At 40.6% G+C, this 25234-nt stretch overlaps 1 protein-coding gene and 1 long non-coding RNA gene across 7 annotated transcripts in view; one reads left to right on the top strand and one right to left on the bottom strand.

Annotated features, from left to right (window-relative positions):
• Positions 1–25234, bottom strand: part of TAOK1 (TAO kinase 1) — a 108167-nt gene that overhangs the window by 22626 nt on the left and 60307 nt on the right. For all 6 annotated transcript variants that reach the window (XM_075594192.1, XM_075594194.1, XM_075594193.1 and 3 more), the window contains 8 exons: positions 23323–23424; positions 20635–20680; positions 20351–20447; positions 11973–12086; positions 11107–11198; positions 6431–6524; positions 3275–3356; positions 2135–2302 (listed from right to left, as the gene is read on the bottom strand). In XM_075594192.1, coding sequence (XP_075450307.1) covers positions 2135–2302; positions 3275–3356; positions 6431–6524; positions 11107–11198; positions 11973–12086; positions 20351–20447; positions 20635–20680; positions 23323–23424 — 795 coding nt within the window. The remainder of the gene's footprint in view (positions 1–2134; positions 2303–3274; positions 3357–6430; positions 6525–11106; positions 11199–11972; positions 12087–20350; positions 20448–20634; positions 20681–23322; positions 23425–25234) is intronic.
• LOC142491519 (uncharacterized) overlaps positions 2916–25234 on the top strand; it is a 57203-nt gene continuing 34884 nt past the window's right edge. Inside the window, exon 1 of the long non-coding RNA XR_012800419.1 lies at positions 2916–3028. This is a non-coding gene — a long non-coding RNA (uncharacterized LOC142491519). The remainder of the gene's footprint in view (positions 3029–25234) is intronic.

Here is a 25234-nt window from a genome sequence, read left to right as displayed (position 1 = left end):
AACTAGAACTTTGCTTTTTTCCCCGTTAGAGAATCACATTATTGCATTAAAAGTATTGATAATTCCTCCTTTTCACCCCAACAGACTGCAGTGTTTAAAAATGAAAAAATAAAAAAAGACAGATTCTGCCTGTTCTTCACTTCACAGGCCTTGATGTGGAAAAAACTAAAAAAGTGAAAATCACTATTTGTTGAACACATTGCTTCAACTTTACCTCTGATTTTTTTTTCTTTCAATCTTCTTTGTTTTTAAGAAACAGCAGATTCTAGATGACCTTTTCCAATACAAATAAAAGAGCCCCACACCATTGAGTGTAAAGCATGAACAGTTAATATGGAGCATTTTAACCTTGAACAAAACTTCCTCAGTACATCACATATTTAGCACCCAATTTTGCCACGGGCTACCGTAATATATATTCACTCTTAAATTAGTTTTAAATTGTAGAAAGTAAAACTAAACAAGTATGTGGCCAAGCAAGTGCACAAAGCAGCACTCCTGGGGACCCTTTACGTTCCCCCCCAGTGGTTTGAAGCAGGGGGTCTCTGAATCTGAACTGTGTTGATTTCAGTTCCAAGGACTCCCTTCTTATTGATATCCTCACCTCCGTAGGGAGTGTCGGTATCTCTCTGCTGTTTAAATGTCCCCCGTGACGTCACGTGGGCCAATAATGTAATTTCATATAACTTTCAACTTTCCATAGGTCATAGTGAGCATGATACGATTTAATTAAATGATCAAGCAGATCACTGCTAAAGAAACACAGTCTCAAACGAAATCTTTATATTAAAATTACACTATTTCAAATGCCACTCCTGCTGTTACCAAATGGTCCCTCTCACAGACAGAGATATAAATATCACGTAAGGAATGCAGCATTTGGACAGCAGAAAGATGCTGAACACTGAAAATGGCAGCACAGAGGAAAACAATGAGGTCTGTAACTTTGTATCATTTAGTTTGATATTTACACTTTTTTGATACAGTATATTAAACACAAAAAAATATTACCTGACAAAACATTTGAATTGAAGATTTTATTAACCAGGATGTAGCCTGCCTTTAAACAATGACACACTCAAAATAAAATAAAGTAACCCAATACAGTTTTCCTAATTATTTATTCATTCTAATAATGCATCTGTTTTTATCATATTCCTTCTCAAATATGTATGTAACTGTATATATTTGCCCAAGTATACACATAAAATTGATCTAAATTAGGCTTTAACAATAATGTGCGCAGTGGTATGGTAGTCTCGAGAGAGAGGACTGAAATGTTGGATCATGTAAAGGGTCTATTTTATCAGTAGTTTGATTCTTTAACTTTATTAAAGGGAATGTTTTAGACTATTCAAACATAGAACGGTCTTAGGGCTGGAGCACACACCGCGCTACACGATGTGCGCGTGCTTTCGTGCGCGCCTGTCACCGACCCCTGGCGGCCAATGGTAGTGTTCATTGTTGAAACTACCATTGGCTGCGAAGCACGGCGTCGTCACCGCTGCTGTAGCTGGGGTCTTTCCAAACTGTGATTCCAGGCTGCAGAAGCGCGACGTCAGTTCCAGCAGCCAATCAATGTCCAGATGTTTTCATTGATTGGCTGCTGAAATTGCTGTGGGACGGTTGACTGGGGGAACGGGTTTATTATTTTATTTATTCTCACATATTTATTATTACATTATTTTTTTATCCGCCGCCCGCCCGCTTGCTCCCCCGCCTGCACGCTCCCCCCGCTCGCAGATCATTTTGTCTGCTGGGGATGTTCACACATCGTCAAACAGACGGAGGCGCGCGCGGCGTTGCAAAGCGCCATGTGTGCTCTTGCCCTAATACAGCTCAAACCTATTATAACGCGATCCGTTACAACGCGAATCCACTTATTACGGGACGCAAGCGTGGCTCCCAATTTTTGTATTTATGAATACTTTACAACACGATTATTGGTATCTTACATACTTTATTGTACAATACATACAATTGTACATTATTTCTAACGCGATCCGCTTAAAACGCGATGTGATTCTTTGGACCCCAAGCGCAGTGTTATAAGGGGGTTGAGCTGTACTATCTTTTTTTTATAATGCATGAAGTTTGAGAACACTGAGATGAACCCTCACGTGATTGTACATACCTCTTCCTCCTCCTGTGTTTCCACCGCAGGCCCGTTGTGAGCCTCTTGGAAAAGCAGCTTCTTCATTTTACGGTACTGCAGATTATCCAGCTCTCGAACTGCATCCTTTGTCCTCTGGATCAGGTCAATTAACACTGTTTCAGGTCGTTCTCGCATGACAAACATGTGCTGCAGATAATGTAGACAAACAGATAACAAGGGTAAATCCCACAAAATTGTCATCTAGTTACAATCTTCCTATAAAACACACGGAGCCCTACTGTATAGCTACATTTACGGTGTCAGTTGTAAACATAGCAGTATTGAAAGCTTTAGTATAGAGACTGGTCTATCTGTTGAAGATGGGAGACTGGCTCATCAGCCAATCTTATGTTCTTTAAATATAACCCCAAAGTAACAGGATTAGATTAGAAGATGATGATATCTTGGTAACTTTTCCACCTTTTCTTAATCAGTTGTGGCATTCTGCCAAGAAGCAAAGACAGAAAAGCTGATATACTTTTTTTTGTCATGGGTATCTCACAAAGGGTGTTATCCACTTGCATTAGCTAATCCTCAACCACTAGAAGGCGGTGTGGTATGTAGAATATTTTATTAAACTTGGAGCAGCAGTTCATGTTAGTTTAAAACTTTTTAACCACTCAAATTGAGCACTATTGGCTCACGCATACTTCAGCAGAAATAAATAAATAAAGCATGAGAAAACTGTAGAGCATTGTCAATCTGCGCCGGGCCTCTCTGACGTAGGCACGTGCCGGAAGCAAGCTGAGCTCAGCTTCCAGCAGGTACCAGCATATGAGAGAGGCTCGGTGTGGGACAGTGTCAGTGAGGGAGGTGTGCAGCTGGGCAGAGCTAGGGGCCGGTGGCAACTAGAGGCCTGAGACCATCCCCAAGGTAGGCAAGTTTATATTTATTTGGGGGGGGGGGGGGGGGGTGGAAGTACTTTGTGGAGGGGGTGGGGGAGAAGGGGGGTTGCATGTACTTGTGGGGAGGGATGCATGCATTTGGGGAGTGGGTGGGGGGCTCGCAAGACTGCCGACACATTGCAAAAACACAGACATATTTTCATACATTAACTCCAAAGATAAACTGCAAGGAAAGACTGATATGAGCATGGGAAACTAGCAACTAGACACAGACCTTAAGCAGTTCTTCTGATGTTGGTCTGTCTTGAGGGATTTTCTGAAGACATGAATCTACAAAGTTCCGGAAGTAATCAGACCTTTAAACAGAGGTAGAAGCAGTAATGTAAGCAAATATAAAAAGTAAAGCAAGAGCAATTTAAGATATGGAACGGATTTTAAATGGATGCAGCAAAAAACTTGGGAACTTATTAAATGTAAAGTGTTTAAAATTGTGCCAGGAAATCTTTAAAAAATACTTGTACTTGCCTGTTTGTAAAGCCTCATCTATTAAACAAATTGGTGCCATTAGTTCAATTTGATCCTATGCAGGATTGCTCCCACAGTACCTGTAATGGATCTGGTTCAGCTGTGCCATTTACATCTCTTTACTTTAAAAAGTGGCAATACAGTTTGCCTTTTTTATAATATATTCAGCAGTTGCTTGGCTGTAAGGAAATGTAATACCCTAAGCTGCTGATCGATCCGTTCTCCCGTTAGGATCTTTGCCGATCGATATTTCCCCGGGTTCAAACTATGGCCGCTTATTTCAAAAGAGTAAGTGCTGGGTCTTTGTAAATAGTTATGCTATAGCAACCCAAGGAAGCTTAATATATTAAATTCCATTAGGGGACATAAAGAGGGGCGGGAAGAGAAATACAGTAAGCATTATCCAACACACACACACGATTTTGAATGTATTGCTGCTTTAAGATGCAGTCATTGGTAGGACCAAATTGAACCAACAGTGATAGATTTGTAAAATCATATGAAAAAATGTTAAGTCATATTGCAATAAAAAAAATGTCCTTGGAGGGACTGTAAAAAGGGAGATGGGCGGCTTCTTTGCCCACCCAGTAATAAAATATTCAGATTTATGACTGCCCTATCTATCCAACTCATAGATTAACAACAGAGAAGAGGAATAGATGAGGGCAGTAAAATGAACCCTTAACTTCAGGTTACAAAATGAGCATAAAAAGCTAGACTTCTCCTTAGGGCCATGAGAGCAATACTCGTTTTCTTGGGATATCAAGTCATATTTTCTTTTCTATGCAAATTAGGTACACTCACGTTTTTGCAAAAGTATAGGCTATTCCTATTGCCTTCAATGTAGCATAGTTTGTCAGTACAAACGTAGTGAATAAGTCATATTGAGAAGTACTTTTCACGTCACAAGCTGAGCTATAAAAAGAGTCATACTTCCAGGAAAAGGATAGGCTAGCTGGCAGCACACTGACCACAGCTCAACAGAGACTGCTCTGCGGAACACTAGTTGCTGGGTGGTGACTAGAGCTATAACCAAAAGAAAAGAAAATGCCACACATTTCCTTTGAATGAGGTCGTAAGGAAGGCATCATATGCTCATCCCCCTAATTTTGGAGCATGTGTGCTTCCAAAAATTGACCGGGTAATTTAGTGATGAACAATGTTGCTTTGGGGGGAGGGGGTGGGGTGTGAGGCAAGCAAGTGCTCCAGGCTTTTAGGACACTGCCTAACCAAGGCATTTGATCTATATCTTAAATAGATATGGGGCTAGTGAAATGCAAACTACAGTAGGTACAGAGGTAGTATAAGACCCGTGGAATAATCGGTCTTCAAGTTTACAAGCAGTATGGGGTTGGTTCTGTTATTGTTAATAACATGTGCCGTTTCATGTTCAGTGTTTATAACTTTAAACCTTTAGTCCTTGTGACGTACCAGGTATGTTATGGCAAAATTGCAAACTTTCTAGAGGGTAATTGCACCACCTCCACTGCCGTGGACATCAGCCAGAGGCAAGGATGGTCATGTAATTACGTAACGGCAAATGTCAGAGGTATGGTAGCACTCTGCTGCCGCTGGACCTCCGACTTATATTGGTAATACTGTATTACTTTATGGTGGACAGAAAGTCTGAATCGGTTTACTTACTCTCTGTAATGACATCAAAGTTTACCTCCACTAAAGAGTAACCTATTGCCCCTTTTCTGGAAACCAGAAAAATTTCCCATCATAATAATAAACAGGGATTCTGGCTTCAGGTTTTAACTGAAAATCACTAGCAACTGATAATTTTGTAATTCTGGTTACAACAGATAAAACAGGAGATTAAACCTATTGAGCTCCACTGCTTGTAGAAGCACAGCCACAGGTGGGACACAAGGGGAGTATCGAAACTAACAAATAGTGTGCCAAAAACACCAAATACAAATGTGCCCATTTTTGTAATTATGTATATATTTAACGGTTAACACAGATTATTAATTATCTAATAACATAACACTGGAGGATACTCCCCCCCCCCCCCACTGACTAAGCAAAAATAAAATAACCACCAAAAATTGGAATCCCAATTCTACTAATGTCGAATCTTTTTCTATCTATCGATCTATCTATCTATCTATCTATCTATCTATCTATCTATCTATCTATCTATCTATCTATCTATCTATCTATCTATCCATCTATCTATCTATCTCACAGCTGACAGTTTACACAGAGTTATATATCGTTTGTATCAATGAGTTCTTGCACTAAAGGGCTTACAATTAAAATCGGGTGTCAGAGTCACCGTGCAATGGAGTGACTTGCCTGAACTCATACGAGAGCTACCTTTTATCCCATGTGTACAGTATACTGAAAGCAGGTAGAATGCTGGAAAGTTACAACATTTTCACATGGACAATGAGTAGAAGGCGGAAAAAGCTAAATAATGTTTACTAGCTAAACAACTGTTTGGGGGCAAAACATGTCAGTCAGAACATAGGCATATTTGCAGAACAGTAACAGAACAAAATATGCCATGCCGTTTTAACACATGATCGATCACAGCCAAGAGCCGTGGAAGCAAAATGTTAGGCAAGGTACTGAAAACGGATAACTTCGATCAAGCCAATTGGTATTACAAAGCACATTTATGAGTTACATTTATGAAAGCAATAGTGCACTACAATTTAATCCATAAAGAAAACTTATTTACAATCGTTTTTACGCTTGTACCTGCCTACTTATTTTCAAGATCTTTTCTCTCTCTCAGGAGCGGCAATTGCTTGCACAAGCATATTTTGAGACATTTGTATTTCTGAGAAGACCGCTAATAATACAATTCACCGTTTGAGAAGAGATTTTGAGGTGTAAATCATTGTGATTGTTTAGATTCAGATGATGAGCAATAAACATTAGTAATACTCACCATTCGTTAGACTGAAGTGTGGGAGAGTCATTCTGTGCTATGTGATATAAGGCACTCATTGCATTCATATTAAACAAAGGAGGTTTCCTTTCAGCTGGGGAACAAAATGGATCAAAAAATGTAATAATCATTCAAGGGATCACATCTCCATTTTAGGGAAATTCCAAATTTTATTAATTGCACAAAAACCAACAACACTTACACAATTTTTAAGCAATTAAAGCGTCTTCGAGAACCACCATATATTTTGCTTAGCTAAAAGTAGGAACCTGCACAGAAGTCATATTGGAAGATGGAAAAAGATGGGGTCAACAGAGGGGATTGAAATTACTTCTCACCAAGATGTTGTTAGGAGATAGATCAGGGCTGGGAAACACAAGTCTTCAAGGACCACCAGCAGTTCAGGTTTACAGGATATCCCTGCTTCAGCACAGGTGGCTCAATCAGTGGCTCAGTCGAAGACTGCCCCACCTGTGCTGAAGCAGGGATATCCTGAAAACTTGACCTGTTAGAGGCCCTGGAGGACTGGAGGTGCCCACCCCGGATATATAGTTTTCACTTAACAATATATCAACACACTTTAGACTGTAGCAGCTCAACAAAGAATAGTATTAGGCCTCGTTCTGGGTGGCAGAGACAGAAAGTGGAGGGCGCGCATCCGCGCGTCAGTCTGCTGGGCGATGTGTGCACATCATGCCCAGCAGACCTTTTCAAGCGTCCAGGAGGCGGGTCTACAGACCTGAGGTTAGGGATGGGTGTTGCTCTTCTCACTACACTTTCCCGAATGATTTGATTGGCTGCCGAAGTACCAGTGACGCTGCTGCAGCTTGAAAAAACAACTTGAGTTGTTTATGCAAACTGTAGCAAGCGTCAACTCCGTACTTCGGCGACAGGGTAGCTTCTACCCTGACAACTAGTATTTACTTTAAATACTTTGTTTCAAAAGTGTGAGCGGCGCGAAGCAGGCACCCTGAACGAGGCCCTAGTCTGTTCTTTTTGCTACAACATCTTTATGGGACAATTTATAGCATTTGCAAAAACACTGCTAATCTTCAAGCATGTTGCTACCAATATAGCATTGAAATGCACAGGATAGAAAAATATAGTAGTGTGATAAATGTTTAAAGGGTTACAAATGCAGAAGATTGCCAAGATCTTTTCATAAAACTTCCTTCAGCTGCCACAAAAGTGAAAGTTTAAAGAAGAAAAATAAGACTGTATGCAATGAGCAATATTCAATGCTTTCGGCTTTTAGTTCAGGCATTTATCTAGGTATTTTTTAACCTTTTTTTGGTTAAAGAACCCTATAATTATATTGTGAAATTCTGAGGAACCCCAACCTTCTCTAATAGCGCATATGAAATCAGATGCATTGTAAATTCTTCTGTATTTGGTGAAATTTTCAAATTACCTAAAGATTACAGGGAGCCCTTTAGGGATGCCGAGGAACCCCTGTTGAAAAACAGTGATCTAGAATAGGGGCGCGCAAACTTTTTTTGCGGCGCCCCCCGCCTTACCTCCTCCGTTGGCCGTCCCGCTCCTTACCTCGAACGGCGTCAAATGACACTGCGGGGTCGTGTGACGTCACGTTACCAGGGCAACGTCACATGACACCGTGGCGTCATTTGATGCTGCGTTGCCATGGTCATGCGTCCTGAAGCCGGCTCAATCCTGGTAAGAAAAGGTTGCAGAGGCCTCGCGGCATTTAATTGAAATGCCTTGGGGAAGAGCGCGGGACCTCTGCAACCGCCTGCCCCCCCCCCCCCCCCCAGTTTGCGCACCGCTGATCTAGAGTTTTTAGTGCCTGTGAAGTTTTATGAGTTGGGTGCGTGCATAAGTGGCCAATGGATCACATGAGCTTTCCAATGATCTTTTAGTACTTCACTGTAATTCCCCATTACAAAGGATATATATATATATCTATATATATATATAGATATATATATATATATATATATATATATATATATATATATTAATGCATTTAGGAAATGGCTGCACACATTGTATTACGTTTCCTACAGAGGGTGTCTGTGCTAGATAGAAAAAAATATCCAATTAAAGAAAAAGACCAGAAAGGTCTAATTATATGCACCAGACAAAATATATGCAAAAATAGAGGGTGTTTATTGACCCATAAAGCACAGAAGCCCGACGTGTGTGTTTGATTATATATATATATATATATATATATATATATATATATATATATATATATATACACATACACACACACACACACACACACACACACACACAAATTATAAAAAATGATACTTGCCCGAAAAAAAGGCACTCACCAACAAACCCCGCCCCAGGTTTTTTTAAATCTGATTTTGCCTCTCTCTCTGACCCCCCTCCCTCCCAGGACTGTCTTTAGACTGGAGCGGAAGAAGAAGCTGGCGGTGGGAGAAGACGATCACCATGTCAGCAGGAAGCGTTAGATGGCGAAAGGTGGGCGGTGGCGGAAGCAGGAGAGTATTCAGATCCATGTGAGCAGCAGGAGAAAAGCCGGGTAGGAGCGCACCCCTGCCGTCCGACCAGGAAGTCTTCAGTGACTTTACTGAAGACTTCCAGGTCGGACCACAGCCGGCTTTTCTCCTGCTACTCACATGGATTATGAATACTTTCCTACTTCCTCCGCCGCCGCTGTCCGCCTTTAGTCATCTAATGCCTCCTGCTGCCCTGCTGACATGGCGATTGTCTTCTCCCGCCGCCAGCTTATTTTTCCGCTCCGGTCTTGATTCAGTCCTGCCGCCGCCTCGCCAGCTCACAAAATCCACTCGTTCCAGGCGAGCGGCCAGTGAATTTGTCGAACACTATATATAAAAACTGATCTCTGCTCATTAAAGGCATGTCTACCACTATAAGGACCTAACCGTTGCAATACACAAGCAAGAACAGGACTTGGAGTTCTAAGTAAGACCATTTACAAAGTCAGTACAGCAAATTCAATGAAAAGGGGTGTGGTTACCACAATGAGATCATTGCATTCCTGGGCTACCGAAACCAAGCCAAGTGCTTTTAATATGCTCAGGGTGTGATTATGTGGATAACCCCACACCCTAGTTCGGCATTGCTGCCAATAATGAAATCCTTACAAAAAGATAAAAAAGCAATAATGTTTATGAACTGGCACAATCCAAACAAGTATGTTTGTCAAGAGCATGGCAGTTCATCGTAGATTAGTTCAATCTGTCAATAATCCAGTAATCCAGGGGTGCCCAATTCCAGTCCTCAAGACCCCCCTGCAGGCCAGGTTTTCAAAATATCCCTACTTCAGCACAGATGGCACCAATCTGTGGCTCAAGTTTTCAACTGAGCCACTTGTGTTAAAGCAGACTCTTCAACTGAGCCACCTGGGCTCAAGCAGGGATATCCTGAAAACCTGACCTGTTGGGGGGTCTTGAGGACTGCAGTTGATACCTCCTGGGCTAACCCATTAAATACTAATTCAACAGGTCATGTAAATCTTCTGCTGAAAACTAATATTAGCAGTGCAAACTAATTACTAGTCTGGATGCCCACTTCCACAATGTTAAAAAGCAAACAAACAACAAAAAACAAGCCATTATTGGCTCGGTAAGGATCAATAAATTCCAGTATGTATCAACTATTCAAATTGTTAGAAAAAAAAGAAATCCATGTGATTGCAGAAAAGGATCTAACAAATAATCTGCCGATAGTTATACGTCTTATTTGACCAACCTGACAGTTCTTCATAAATGCAGTCAATGCACAGTCTTTCCATGAGCGCCCTCTCCAAGTACAATTGCCACGTTACTCCCTTTATCTCATCAAAAGAGCAAAATAAAATAACAGCAGTGAACTAATGAATACATTAAATGTATGCCATTAGTTTCCCATTACAGCTGTTTTAATATTTCTAAAGCAGCCAATTACACCGAGAAGTTATTTACATTTATTTTTCTTCCTGAAATATGGGACTGCTTCTTTAACAGCCAACCTTAGTTTTCACAAGGACGAATATGTGTTTTACAACTCTTCACTACATTACTATCACAGCGGGTGCTGTCAGGACAACCCCTGAAATTAAAATTGTCCAGGGCCTCCTGAGCTGCAGAGGATGTTGAATTGGCAACATGCACAGAAAATGAAAGTGCAGAAATAACCCAGGCCAAGCCATTCTTGAAAACAATAGGGTCATTCCTACATACTGTAGGACTGAAGTTAACCAATGGCCATGATACATTTTATGGGTTAAATATAAGAGTTATACCACTTTAAAAAAAAAAAAAAATCAGACAAGTACAACTATTTTTTAAATCATTTGAAAGCTTTAAATACTTCCCCGGTAAGAAAATGCTTTGGAAGGCTTTTGCACTTGTTACAAAATGCCTTTTGTACAAGACTGTTGGTGGAACATTGGATCTACTGGCAAAATCCACACTGTTTTTAATGTTTGTCTTGTCAAGTAATTATATGGATATTATCAGCAACAAAATACCATCATCAGTTAAACATGGGCGATAGGAAGCATATGTAAGATAATGAAATTCACAGGACACAATGAAAACAAAAACGTACATTTTTCACCAGGCACAAATATTTAGAATTTTCCCTTTAAGGGTGATTACATTTTTGTTATCAAGTCAGCAGACTGTTTGTATTCTGCCTATTCAATCTAGGATTCAAATCTGGACCTGTGGACTTACCTAACTCGACACAGGTGATCCCAAGAGACCATATATCCACTTTCCCATCATACTGCCCTTCATCCATGGCCAAGATTACTTCAGGGGCCATCCTAAAATAAAATGATTCTAATTGAGTAAGTTAAACATCAGGACTGAACTGCTTCGCTACACATCCAGGTTCATATTACAAATATTAAGGAGAGCAACCGCTTTATTCAAACATAAATAAAAGAGAATGAATATCATGTAAAAGCTACGCAATCATACCTAAATAGATTTGAAATAAAAAAATAAAAGTACAAAAGATAGTACAAAAAACAAAACAAAAAAACAACAGTACAACAGTACAACAGTACAACAGTACAACAGTACAACAGTACAACAGTACAACAGTACAACAGTACAACAGTACAACAGTACAACAGTATATACTACTCAGTGTCAAGTAGTTGTTTCCATGGATTTACTCCATCAGCTCATGAGAACTTGCTGGAGCCGATAGGAATATTCTCTCAAATAGTTAAATACAACAGCTCGCTGTTACTAGTAATTATTCTAGAAATATTGTTGTTTATAAATGTGCATACTATCAAGGGACTACCTCAAAATGCAGCCAAAATGGATCTTGTAACGTATCTTTTGAGGAATACAATGGCTTTTGCAGTAAGATTACTAATTGTAAACTTCGTTTGAACAAATGATCGGAGTAAACTCTAGTGGCTGCTATGTGGAATATCTGTTAACATGGGGGTCATGGTAATAAAACGAATTATTCCTCTGAGCCAATACATTCGCACCGCTAACGTCATTCCACATAAGCAATTTCAAACTGCGGTTGTTTTGTTTAGCAGAAAGCCTTCAAAGAATAAAAGATATTTGCTTACCAATATGGTGTCCCCACAAATGAATTGGCAGGAGATGCTATTGAAGCAGATCCAAAGTCAGCAAGTTTCACCTGGCCTGGCTCTGTGAGGAGGATATTCCCTGCCTTGATATCTCTAAGGAGAAAATTGTATGGTTTACAATGGTGAAAATTTCTGTAAGATTCTTCTTTTTGCATATCTTCTGTTACACACGTTTCTTGTAGTCATGTATACCTGTTTTTAATATCAACAAGCAAGATGAGGTGTACAATACTAAGTGTATATGAGCGCTAGTGTAATACTTATACAATACATACAGAGGGAACAAAACCTGAGATACAGTCCTTGGATGAAGATAGTCCTTGAGCTGCCTTGGGGGGTTGATCTGGGATCTTCCACCCAGATTGGGAAGATGTGTGTTGAAAAACCTCCTATGGCGCTAAGGATGAATGGATGGAACAGAGTCTTGTGCAGTAATGTTCCTATGAGGATTGCCTCAGAGAAAGAAACAAGAGAAATGCAAAAAACACCACAATAGTGTATTACCCTTTAGACAATGTCAGACATATTAATTGAAAGAGCATTTATTAATTAATACAATTGTGTCTACAATTGGAGTAAAATATGAACTGTAATAATAAACAGTAGATAATCTTCTGTTAATAAAACAAGATGAATGGCTTCCCAGCGCTTGTGCTGAAAAAAGCCTTGTTGCTCCGCCAAGAGTAAAAACTGGAATCCTACTCACCGTCCTTGAGTAGGACATGTGCAGTGGTACGGGGTCTTTTGCCAGGGGTTGCCGTCTGCTGCAGAGTGCCTGACGTCTGCTCAATGCGTGCGGGGAGATTTCCTGGTATACTCGTGGTCTCCAACACGCCGAGTGAATTGCAAGCGTCTCCTCCGCTGACGTCACAGCCGAATTGGTGCAGCTACGGTGTCCCTGGATGCCCACAAACCTTCCTACGCGTCTCTGACGAAGAGACACGTGACGAGGTGTTTCGAAACGCGTAGGAAGGTTTGTGGGCATCCAGGGACACCGCAGCTGCACCAATTCGGCTGTGACGTCAGCAGAGGAGACGCTTGCAATTCACTCGGCGTGTTGGAGACCACGAGTATACCAGGAAATCTCCCCCGCACGCATTGAGCAGACGCCAGGCACTCTGCAGCAGACGGCAACCCCTGGCAAAAGACCCCGTACCACTGCACATGTCCTACTCAAGGACGGTGAGTAGGATTCCAGTTTTTACTCTTGGCGGAGCAACAAGGCTTTTTTCAGCACAAGCGCTGGGAAGCCATTCATCTTGTTTTATTAACAGAAGATTATCTACTGTTTATTATTACAGTTCATATTTTACTCCAATTGTAGACACAATTGTATTAATTAATAAATGCTCTTTCAATTAATATGTCTGACATTGTCTAAAGGGTAATACACTATTGTGGTGTTTTTTGCATTTCTCTTGTTTCCTTCTCTGAGGCAATCCTCATAGGAACATTACTGCACAAGACTCTGTTCCATCCATTCATCCTCAGCGCCATAGGAGGTTTTTCAACACACAAGCAAGATGAGGTGTTGCCAGTTTTCTAGGTTTTACTTTCTGAAATCCCTATGTAAATATTGTATTTATTATTTATAAAATGTGTTACCAGGAAGTAATACATTGAGAGTTACCTCTCGTTTTCAAGTATGTCCTGGGCATAGAGTTAAGACATATAATATATGGATACAAATACAGTTACATAAGTGAGCAGGGTATACATTATATGCAAGACATTGGATGCACAGTTAGAGATAATATATAATATAGGCGTATGTAACAGATACAGACCAGATTAAAATGTGAGACAGCTTTAGTTTTGAAAGAACTTAAACTGGTGGCGGCTGTGAGACTCCGGTAGGTTGTTCCAGTTTTGGGGTGCACGGTAAGAGGAGGAGCGGCCGGATACTTTGTTGAGCCTTGGGACCATGAACAGTCTTTTGGAGTCTGATCTCAGGTGATAAGTGCTGCAAGTGGTAGGGGTGAGGAGCTTGTTCAGGTAGCTGGGTAGCTTGCCCAGAAAGTATTTGAAGGCAAGACAGGAAAGGTGAACTTTGCACAAAGGCTCAAGTGATGACCAATCTAGTTCTTTGAGCATTTTGCAGTGATGTGTGTTGTAGTTGCATTGGAGAACAAAATGGCATATTGAATTGTAGAGGGTATCAAGTTTGCTATGGTGGGTGCCAAGCCATATACTATGTCCCCACAGTCGATAATTGGCATTAGCATCTGCTGTGTGATACGCTTTCTGACCAGCAGACCAAGGCCTCGGGCATGGTGCCTTGGGCCGCGCTGATCCGCGCTCCTGCTCTGCCTCGCCTGCTCAAACTGGAGCTTTTTTGTGTCCTGGCAGGCGAGGCAGTGAGCGCACTTTGGGGGCGGGGCGGAGGCGTAACGGAGGCGTGGCTAGTCCCTCGCTCTCATTGGATGTGAGTGGTCAAGTGACCGCTCCTCCGCTTCCTTGAGCGGCAAATTTTAAATGTGCCCGGCTCTCCAAAATACCTGAGCCTCCGCACACATGCGGAAGCTGCTGCTTAAGCCGCGCCGATGACAGATGCAGGGGGTAAGTGCATCTGCTCAGCGCGGCTCACCGTACTATGTCCCAGGCCTTGGAGGATTTGTTCCTGTAAAGTACACCTAGTTTGGCATAGGTTTTGGATGTCAGGGTATCAATGTGCATACCGAAAGTTAAGTGGGAGTCAAACCATATGCCCAAGTATTTAAAACTATTAACAGGAGTTAGGGTGGTGTGAGCATTGGTTCTGATCTGGAGCTCAGTAACTGGAAGCTTTAAAAATTTAGCCTTGGTCCCAAATACCAATACAGTCTTGTCAGTGTTTAAAAACAGTTTGTTTTGGGAAATCCAATTTTCAAGTCTCAAAAAGTCAGACTGAAGTATGTGTTCAAGGTCGGAGAGGCTATGGCTGTGTGCATATAGGATTGTGTCATCTGCATACATGTGTATTGAAGCTCCCTTACAAGCTGTAGGAAGATCATTGATGAACACTGCGAAGAGTACAGAACAGAGTCTTGCGGGACACCACAGGTGAGTTAGAGCCTGAGATGGACACATGTTGGGATCTACCCGATAGGTAGGAATGAAACCAGTTGAAAGCATGTTTCCCTATTCCAGAGCACTGGAGTTTGTTAAGCAGAGATATCATGATCAACAGTATCAAAAAATCCTTTGCAAAAATCTAGGAATACTGCACCAGTGAGTTGTCCCCGTTCCATTCCACACTAGATTTCATTGCAAACGTTTAACAGGATCGTTACCATGGAGTTTTTGGGGCGAAAGCCAGATAGGAATTGGCTGGGGAAATTTGTCTTGGTATAGTAATCGCTTAATTGGGAGTGAAAACATTTCCCCATGACTTTGGATAGTATTGGGAGAAGAGAGATTGGTCTGTAGCTTGAGACAGTGTTTTTGTCCCCACTTTTGAAGATTGGGACAACTCTGACAGTTTTCCAGGTCTTAGGGATATGGCCTGCAGACAGAATAGAGTTGAATAGGGAAGCAATTGGTTTGGCAATGGCTGGGGCACCAAGTCTTAGGAACTTGGATTGTAATAAGTCAGGTCCACATTGGCTGCTTAGTTTTAATTTGAGGAGCGCTTGTGTAATCTCTTCGGACACTGGGACAAATTGAAATTGTGGGTAGTGTTGGGAGGGGGTGGGGCTATAGGGGTACTCCCAGGATGAGATTCATGTTTGTGGTGCCTTTAGCTAATAAGTTAGTAGCACACCCCACAAAGTAGTCATCAAATGCATTTGCAATGTCAGTGGGGTTTGTCAGAGTAATATCCTCCTTAGTGATATTACTTGGCTGTTGATGTCTAGAAGGCTGGAATATGTTGTTGATAACCTTCCAGAAGTTAGCTGGGTTTGATGTATTCTGGAGGAGATTGTCAGAGTAATATTGTGCTTTTGCATGCCTTGTTTGCCTTGTGCATATGTTCCGCAGGCATCAGTAGTGATTGAGATCCTTGGTAGAGCCAGTTACTTTGTAGCTTTTCCACAAGGCATCCCTGAACTGATAGAGTGCTATAAGGTCAGGTTTAACCCACAGGAGGTGGGCCCCCCATACTCTTATTCTGTCTAGTGGAGCATGTGTATCACCGAGTTTTAAGAACTCCGATTGGAAATAGTCGAGCGCAGAATCAGGGTCAGCAATAAAGTTGATTCTGTACAAAGTGTTCAATGAAAGCAGAGAAGGTTTAGAGCACTGCAAAAAAGGCTGAGCTGGACACGGATAAAAATAAAACTATTTAATTGGCATGATGCCAAAAACAGGACATACAGGTAAGTCCTCTGACACGTTTTGTGCCGTTCAGGCACTTTATCAAAGTGATAAAGATCAAGTGCCTTAACGGCACGAAACGTATCGGAGGACTTACCTGTATGTCCCGTTTTAGACATCATGCCGATTAAATCGTTTTATTTTTACCAGTGTCAAGCTCAGACTTTTTTTTACAGTGCTCTAACCCTTCTCTGCTTTCATTGAACACTTCTACTTACCGGGATAGATGCACACGCTAAGAACAGACGGTTTGTGAGTATACTTCACTCACTTTTAGCTGTTGTGTATAATAGCCAGTGGGGTGTTGCAGTGGTTTGGAAAACATTAGGGGTATGAGACGGAGGGATGTTACAGAGGACTGCATGGATTCATTAGATAGTCGGATACTGCATTAGCCGAGGATACTTTCTAGCACACCCTCCATTCATCTATCTCCCCCTTCCCCTGCATTGAAGGGCTCCGCAAGAATATCGGGTGATCGAGCCATCCCAGGTACACCACACAACACTGGGCTATGTTCAGGACTTACACAGCTTCATGATTATATATGGTCTGTTCTGTTTTTTACCCTGTGATTGAGGATCATTATTGGATTTATAGTTCACGGATACTCCTTGGGATTTTAGAAACACCCTTTCAAGATCTAGGTCCTACTTTGCACAGATTCTGTACCAAGGGCAGATGGTAAGATCTGCCAGAAACTGTTATGGGTTAAAGTTTCTAAATGTTCTAGTGAGGAGAACTTTGGGGCTTGATTGGGGTGGTTTAATTTTCCTTACACAGTACACTGAAAATGTCAGGATGAATGCCAGATAATTGGATTCTGCTGAGATTTGAGGAGAGAATCAAGTCTAGCAAGGAATGGTTGTGCAATTTCAGGTTTGTCCGTGTGGATTGGGAAATGAGTTGCGTTAGGTTAAGTGATTTGAGTTATTACTGGATTGTGTGGTTTTTAGGGTCGAGCCAATTGAGGTTGAAATCCCCAAGAACTAGCAGCTCACTCGTCTCATTCAGAGAGGAAATGGGACCAAGAAACTGGGTGATATCAGTCAGGGACTGTAGAGGGGCTTTAGGGGGGCGGTAGATACCAGCAAGCAAGATGGGCTTAGAAAATGGGAGGCAGATTTTGCCAACTAGGATTTCAAAAGTGGGTGGGCTTGGGGGCGCAATTTAACAGTGTAAATTGTAAGGTGTCTGCAATATAAAATAACACCCCATCTCCTCTCTTTGACCTATCTCTCCTAGAAATGGAGTATCACTGAATGGCAATACTTGCATCAAGAGTTTTAGGGGTTAACCATGTTTATGAGAACGGTGGCTTTGGGTTTATGTATAAGGTATCATGCGCTTAGTTCGTCCAGTTTGGGCAGCAGGCTCCGGATATTTATATGGGCGACAGATAGACCTTTTTGGAATTTAAAGGGGGAATTCTCAGGAGTATGGGACAGAGTTGAAAAGGGAGGGCCTGGGATAGGTTTAATATCACCTGCTAAAGAGAGTAATAGTACGAGTAGAAATTTGAGTAGTTGTTTGCAAGTTGTAAATTTGTGGTGTTTGCAATTAAAGTGAGTGGTGGTTGGTGTGCTGGTTTTTAGAGTTCTCCACCAACATTCAGTAGATAGCGTAAGGCTTTTGAGTAATCCACTAAATATGTTTAGTTGAAACATCTGGATATTTGTTCATCGTCTTATGATCAAACAGTCAGGCCAAAATCCTTAAGACTAAATGGAGTGAGTATAGAAAAACACCAGAAGAAAGCGTATCCCCCTTCCTATTCATTGATGCAATAAATGTGTTTGGTCATCTCCCGCCTTTATGATCTGGAAGTTGGCGAATGCCTGGTACCAGAAGCGGGTGCCCTTGACACCTCACTTTCTTAATTAGTATCTTGCTTGGTGCAGTAACCCTGCAGGCCCCTTCTAGAAGATGGGTGAAGATGAATCAGACAAATCTGTTTCCAGAATCACAGTAGCAAGTAGTTTTTGTTAATAATAAGGAAGCAACAGGGATTTGAAGAAGCACATTTATTTTTGAGAAAGAATATAAAATATATAGGAGAAAACTGTTAAAGTAAACATGTAATTTAAGTTAATTACAATTACCATTGCTACATACACATAATGTGCTGACATTTAATAAAAAAAATAGTTAAAATGATATAGGTGCAGAGCGGGCACTATAAATGAACAGCAAGTGACAATAGTGTATCCAAGGATATATTGCTATAGAAGGTGCCCTTACAGGGTTAGCTAGAACATTAGCAATAAGACCGTGTCGTTGTAGCTTCCTGGGAGGTGTCTCATGTACGTTCTTCTTTCGAATATGGAGGTCAGCCCTTCTCCTGCGTGGTGCACGTGCGCGAAAGATATGTAGCTATTTCCCAATGCGTTTTGTTGCTAGGCAAATACATCAGGGGATACTAGTCATAGGCAAGTACGTTCTTATTTGGTGAACGTTCCCATGGTGACCGTGAACGAGATATACAAAGTAATTCGTTTAGATCTTGGCCAATCCTGGCCACATTGAAAAAGTACATACCTATGACGAGTTTCCCCCATAAAGTTGCCTAGCAACAAAACGCATTGGGAAAATAGCTATGCATTTGCATTGTCACACATGAGCACCATGCTGGAGAAGGGCGGAGCTCCTGATTCAAAGAGAAGAGTACACGAGACACCACCGAGGCCGCTGCAAAAGAAACCGTTGTATTGCTATTGATCTAGCTAACCCTGTAAGGGCACCTTCTATAGCTATTTATACTTGGATGCGCTATTGTCACTTGTTCATTTATAGGTTACCGTGCTGGAAAGCTGCAGCATACCTGGTGGTTCCATCCTATGACAATAAAGACTTCATCTACCAGATTATAAAACACCATACCTCTGGCTCATTGATCAACTACCGTAACTATAATTGCGCTACACTCGCACTGCGTAGTACTGTTCTAATATCTACCCCAGGCGTGCGCAAACTTTCCCCCGAGCGCACCCCTCCGGCTCACGCCCCCCCACCACCCTGCTCGGCCCAAGTGGCAAATTGCGGACTCGTGACGTCATTCGACACTGGGTTACAATGACGTGTCGCTGGAAAGTAAGCTGTGTGTTACAGAGGCCTCGCGCAATCCCCCGGCATTTCATTTAAATGCCTTGGGGGAGAGTGCGGGACCTCTATAACAGCTGCGCCGCCACCCCCTCCCCCCCACAGAAAATATCTTGCACCCCCTGATCATAAATAACTATTTTGGACTTTTTATATTGGAGTGTTAAGGTGCTCATTTGTTTTTCTTTTTTTGTGCTATACTTTTTTGGGGCATTTTTTTCACCGTCAACTCATCTTTAGTCACTGTGTCACGTTCATTATCCCTGTTGGTTCATATTTAGTGCATTTGATTACAACTTTATAGAACACTATTGGTCTATCATAGATCATCACTTGCACATTTAGTTGAATTTGTTTAAATAGCGTAGATTCTCTTTTTTCCTATTCTATACCATGCTTGGTCTGCTAGCAGATTGCTTTCCGTATTTGAGGAAATAATAAACCCTTAAATCATTGTATTTGAATATATGGCTCAGCTTGGAAGAACAAACTCATTAAATACTAATCCAACAGGTCATGTAAACCTCCTGCTGAAAACTAATATTTGCAGTGCAAACTAATTATTAGTCTGGCTGCCCACTTCCACAATGTTGAAAGAAAAATATAAGGAAGCTTCTCTGTATTTATATTACTCAAAAACATACAAGTCATCTTACAAAAAAAAAAAAAAAAAAAAAAGAAGAAGAATTGTGTCAAAAAGGAGATCAGGTCAAAACAGCAGAAAGAAAATCAAAGTAATCAAGAGAAAGTTGCATGAGCAATTTTAGACCTACGCCAGCAGATGTTATGTACAGCACACTTCAAAACTTGTGCTGTGAGCGAAAAAATAAATTCACTTTGTTTTATAATAAAAACAAAAAAATAAAAATTAACACGTTTGTAAAAATCACATTTGACCCAGAAAAGTGAAACCTTTAATACGTACATATTAGTGACCAACATCAACTGCTGTATGTACTTACCTATGGATCAAGTTGTGAGAATGCAAATAAGCTAATCCCTGCAGTGCCCCATGCGTGATAGCTGCTATCTCAATTTCTTGCAACGGCTTTTTATGAACTGAAATAAAGCAAAATATGTATTTGAATATAACATGCAACATTTGGGGAACATTCACATTTTCCTAGAGACAGTTCTGCCTTACAACAAGCACTCTGCCATGTCAAAGTATACCCAAAATATATTCTTTCATTGTTGTATACAGATTCTTGCAAATGTAAAGAATGCCCCTCAAAAGCATAATTACCTTCTAGTAAGTCTGATGCAGATCCTAGACAATATTCCATGACCAGCTGCAGAAATAAAGAGGAGAAATATATATTAATCTGCTGCATTTCATCAAGGTTGAAATTTGTACAGATGAGCATTGGATAGCAGGCACTACTAAAAATAACTTGTAAACCAGGGGTTACATTGAACTAGAAAAAGGGAATTAATGGCTAAAAGTACCAAAAATTATTTTGCCAAGCATTAAGGGCCATACTTAATAAGCACGGTTTACATAAAACACCTTTACGGCTCATTCACTTATTCACAGCTTTGGAAATATCGCTCCCAAAATGTTAATTCCCTTGCTACAGTAGTTAAAGCAGCAGTTCACATTGACCACCCATTTATTTTGCGCAAAAAAAACAAACAGCATTTACTTTACAAGACCGCTTACTGCCCATTATAACACTGTTTACAACTGTTTTGTAAATCTTACGGTCTGTTCAGGAGACAAAACTATTTGAAATATGAAATGTCCGGGAGGTTACAATAGAGCACTCCTCAGAACCTAGTGCAGTCTTAAGGTTTCCATGGTAACCACAAAAACAAGCGACAAGAAAAAGAATATGTTTATCAAAAAAACAATCACCACAAATAAATATACACTTAATGAGCCAAAGAATATAGACACAAATGTAATACTGTGCCAGTGAAAACGTGAACAGTGATATAGTTCAACATATAAACTTACAATTTAGATGCTATAAATCACATGCAAGAAAAATGTAGTGTATAGACCATAAATAGTCCCGTTAAGTGAAAAATCTATACTGTATATGACAAGTACCAATAGGATTTTCAAAGGGGAAATGGATAATCACAGGAGTCAAAGCAGCTTCTAAAAGGGATCAAACCAGATCCAGATTTTATTTTTTAGAAAAAAACAAAACAAAAAACAAAGAAGCGCATGCGCCATAGATAAATCACATGTCAATGCAGCAAAAACTATATACCACTTATTAATTAATAAAAACACTCATATATAGAGCTAGCAATAAAGTCACTTAAATCCCAGATACAAAGCTCTGATAAAGCTCTTGATAAAGGCTCCAGAGTGTAGCTAAAATATTGGGCAAATAAAATAATTTTTTGCATATTTTTGGTGTGCCTATCTCTTTGTTATTTATAATAATAATAACACCAACAACTGTATTTATACAGTGCTTTTCTCCCAATAGGACTCAAAGCGCTTCAGTTACAAAAACATAAAAGAAGAAAACATTTAAGGTTATAAACAAGACCAAGCACAAGGAAAGATACAATACAGGATGGGACAGTATTGCAGCTATTAAATGTCGGACATGTAGTGGCTCATTAATTAAATGCTTGGGTAAAGAGGAAAGTCTTGAGCCTGTTTTTATAGATTTTTAGAGAGGGGGCCTCTAGAACTGTACGAGGCAGACTGTTCCAAAGAATGGAAGCAGTGTGGCTAAAAGCTCTGCCCCAAAGGAAGTTAAGCAGATTCTGGGAACTGTTAGGAGTCCTTAATCTGTACACATATATTTTTATATACCTGCATACACGCAATAATATAGAAGTTAAACGCATATAGATTTATAGGGAGCATTGTTGCTTCAATATAATTAGGAAAGGAAAGGACTTAAAGCACCTGTACGTTCATTTCAGCTCCGGGGACACCCTGCTACCAGAGTTACTTACATAAAAAGGTGCTCCGAGTCTTCATGCAGGTTTAAAGGTCCCGCGTAATGCAGGTCAAAAGGAAGCCAAAGGGGTGGTGTCGCGGTTTCCTATTGGCCTGTGAGAACCAAGACCTTTAAACGAAAATATTGGGTGCAAAGTCTGTGAAGCTACCCACAGGGACCTTAAACAAGGTAATTATCTCTGGAAGGAAGGGGTCCACAGAGCTGAAATCAACGCAATTCAGCTCCGAAGACCCCCGCTCAACATTTAGTGAAAACTAAATACCCCAAGAGGTTATGGTTATTTAAGTAACTTTAATCTAGTCTAGTTTTAAGTTTAAACTTTTCCTACATTGCATTTAAAAATGTTAATTGTCCATTGATTACATAATTGTTTTTTAGTCTTTTTCCATTCTTTATTTGAATTAATATTTCCATTTTCCTTTTTCTAAACATTAATTTATGTATAAGTTTATTGCTGTTTAAGTAATATGATTTTCTCTCTTTGTATCTCAATGAAGCTTAAAAAGAAAACAGATATAAAAATAAATAATTGTAATTTAATATCCAATGTATATTTTTAGTTACGTATCCATGAATGCTTTGAGGCAATTCATCACTAAAATGTGCTCTCTCAGAATCTCAAAATTAAAGAATGTCCCTAGAACACTTTTGCCCAAAGAGGCCCCCTAAAACATGCATGTCAACGTTTCTTGGATTATGCTCTCATCTCAAAAGAGAATCACCAGCAGCAAGTGCAATGTCACTTCTGAATTTGCAATCAACCAATGGGTTAAAGGAGACCATATCTTTCTGCAACTCTGAAACCAAACCTAGACCTGAAGACTTTCAACACAAAGTAATATTCTTTCGTAATGTTCTTATTCTGTCACTTTCATGACGTTTGTTAGTACAAACTATTGGAAAATACATTCCATTGTATCCCTCGATCTGACGAATGCTGATCCAGCAGTCAAATGGTTACCATCTTATACCCTTTCTGAATGGCATAGAAAGCTTCTTACCCATGCTGTGTGCTCCCGCAAATAGCAGCCTTTATACTCTATGCTGTTAGGATGTTGTATTCTTTGTAGAAACTTCACTTCTTTGATGATATCCTGCCATTTCTATTGACGATATAAAAAATTAACAATTGGTAACAGAAAAGAAGCAAGAAAGAAATACAACTTGAATAAAATTAAGCAGAAAATATATATTAAGGCAACATTTTTCACAGAAGCTCTTCATAGACCATAATAAATGGAGAGACATCCATAATAAAAGGACTCTGCTCAATGCTGTTACAGACAAGAATACCTGGAAAGATAAATTCCTACAACATAGAAAAGCAAAATATATGGGCTACGTACTTCTGTATTTAATCTTATAGGAACAGACTAATAAAAAGTGATCCTAATAATACCCCTTCAACAATAATTGGCCGGCAAAGAAATAAGCAGCTCTTGTGAATTATCCAATATGATTGCCAAATTATATATTTTGATTAAAAGTTTTTATCGTAGAAAAAAAAAACTATTGTATTAACAGGTCAGGGCACTGGATACTGTAGGTTATAAATAAAGAACACATTTGCATGCCTTTTTAAAACCTCCCTCGATTTCTTATGGCATCTTGTATTTTGCCCGAGCCATGGTTGCATCACTGCTGGATGACTTGATTTTCTATAGACCATATAGACCAAATACATGGATGGAGATATTTTCTATAGCACCACAATACAGGAAAAATTTCAGTGCGAGTGGCAGATACCGTAATACACGGAAGAAATCAGAAGTGAACTTTTGCCACACTAAAGCTAAATCAGCCTCTTCGTCATTTTGCTTGTCTCTTTACTTTGGCACTGGGGTCATCTGCGGCAGAAGGGAGTCCAACAATATTCTGAAAACTGTTCTACAGAAGTTGCTACTATGGATAAACATGGGGGTGGAGGGGGAAAGCAAAACCTATGAAGCAACGACTGTCGGCTTAACTGGAACTTAAAGCAATTAAGTGCAGAAAATATAAAAAAGGCACAAGTGACCAAAGTCATCAAACAAATGAGCAGTTAAAGAAAAAAAGTATCATGCCACAACAAGATTTTTATGTCAGGTCATTGCAAACGAAACAGTACCCTAAGAAGAGCTTAAAGGTGCATTTACTGATAAGACAATGCACTAATAAACTTCACTTACACATTTTTCTACACACATCAGGCCCGCTTACAGCTTTTCTGGGGCCCAGGCCAGAGGGTTGGACCTGACCCCTGTGTATCCGAGCTGGGGGTTGCTGAATTTGACCTAGATGGAGTTTTTTGGGGAGAGTGCTGTGGCACACTGAGGCCCCAGCGATGCAAAAGTTGGTTAAATCGCCTGGAACCACAAGGCCAGGAACAATTGTCATGGCTTCTCCCCCCCCCCCTCCCGTGTCAGCGGGCCTGCACATAATCATATTCTTCCCTTTACCATTTACTCAAATGTCTATATTTAATTATATAACCCATTTTACTAGCAGGCCTAAAATCCCAGAATCAGGGTTTCTTAACTGGGGTGCCGAAACTCACTGGCAAGGATGCCAAGGCCTCAGGGTGAGACCCTCTGCTGGCTGCTCAGCTGTGCGCCCCATGCTGCCTGGAGATGTAGATGTTGCAATCCGGCTCTCCTCGCTCAGCCCGTTAGAGGAGAAAAATGAGCCTATGCATTTCCAGACATTCAGGGATGCACCTACTCAGCAGCTCGCATGTTTTGGGTGGGTAGGAAGGTGGGTGAGAGAAGTGAGGACTAAGGGGTTTTTGTGGGGAGGGGAGTGTGATAGGTTTGTGGGAGGGGGGAGGTGAGTGCTTTGTGTGTAGAGGGTGAAGTTGTGTGTAGAGGGTGAAGTTGTGTGGAGTAAGCAAGAGAAGAGGGGGTGAATGCGTAGTGTATGATTGAGAAAGGGGGA

Source organism: Ascaphus truei, chromosome 3 (assembly GCF_040206685.1).
Source record: "Ascaphus truei isolate aAscTru1 chromosome 3, aAscTru1.hap1, whole genome shotgun sequence".
NCBI classification, from domain to species: Eukaryota; Metazoa; Chordata; class Amphibia; order Anura; family Ascaphidae; genus Ascaphus; species Ascaphus truei.
Note: the sequence above shows the minus strand (reverse complement) of the source record. Positions and strands in the feature narration are given on the sequence as shown.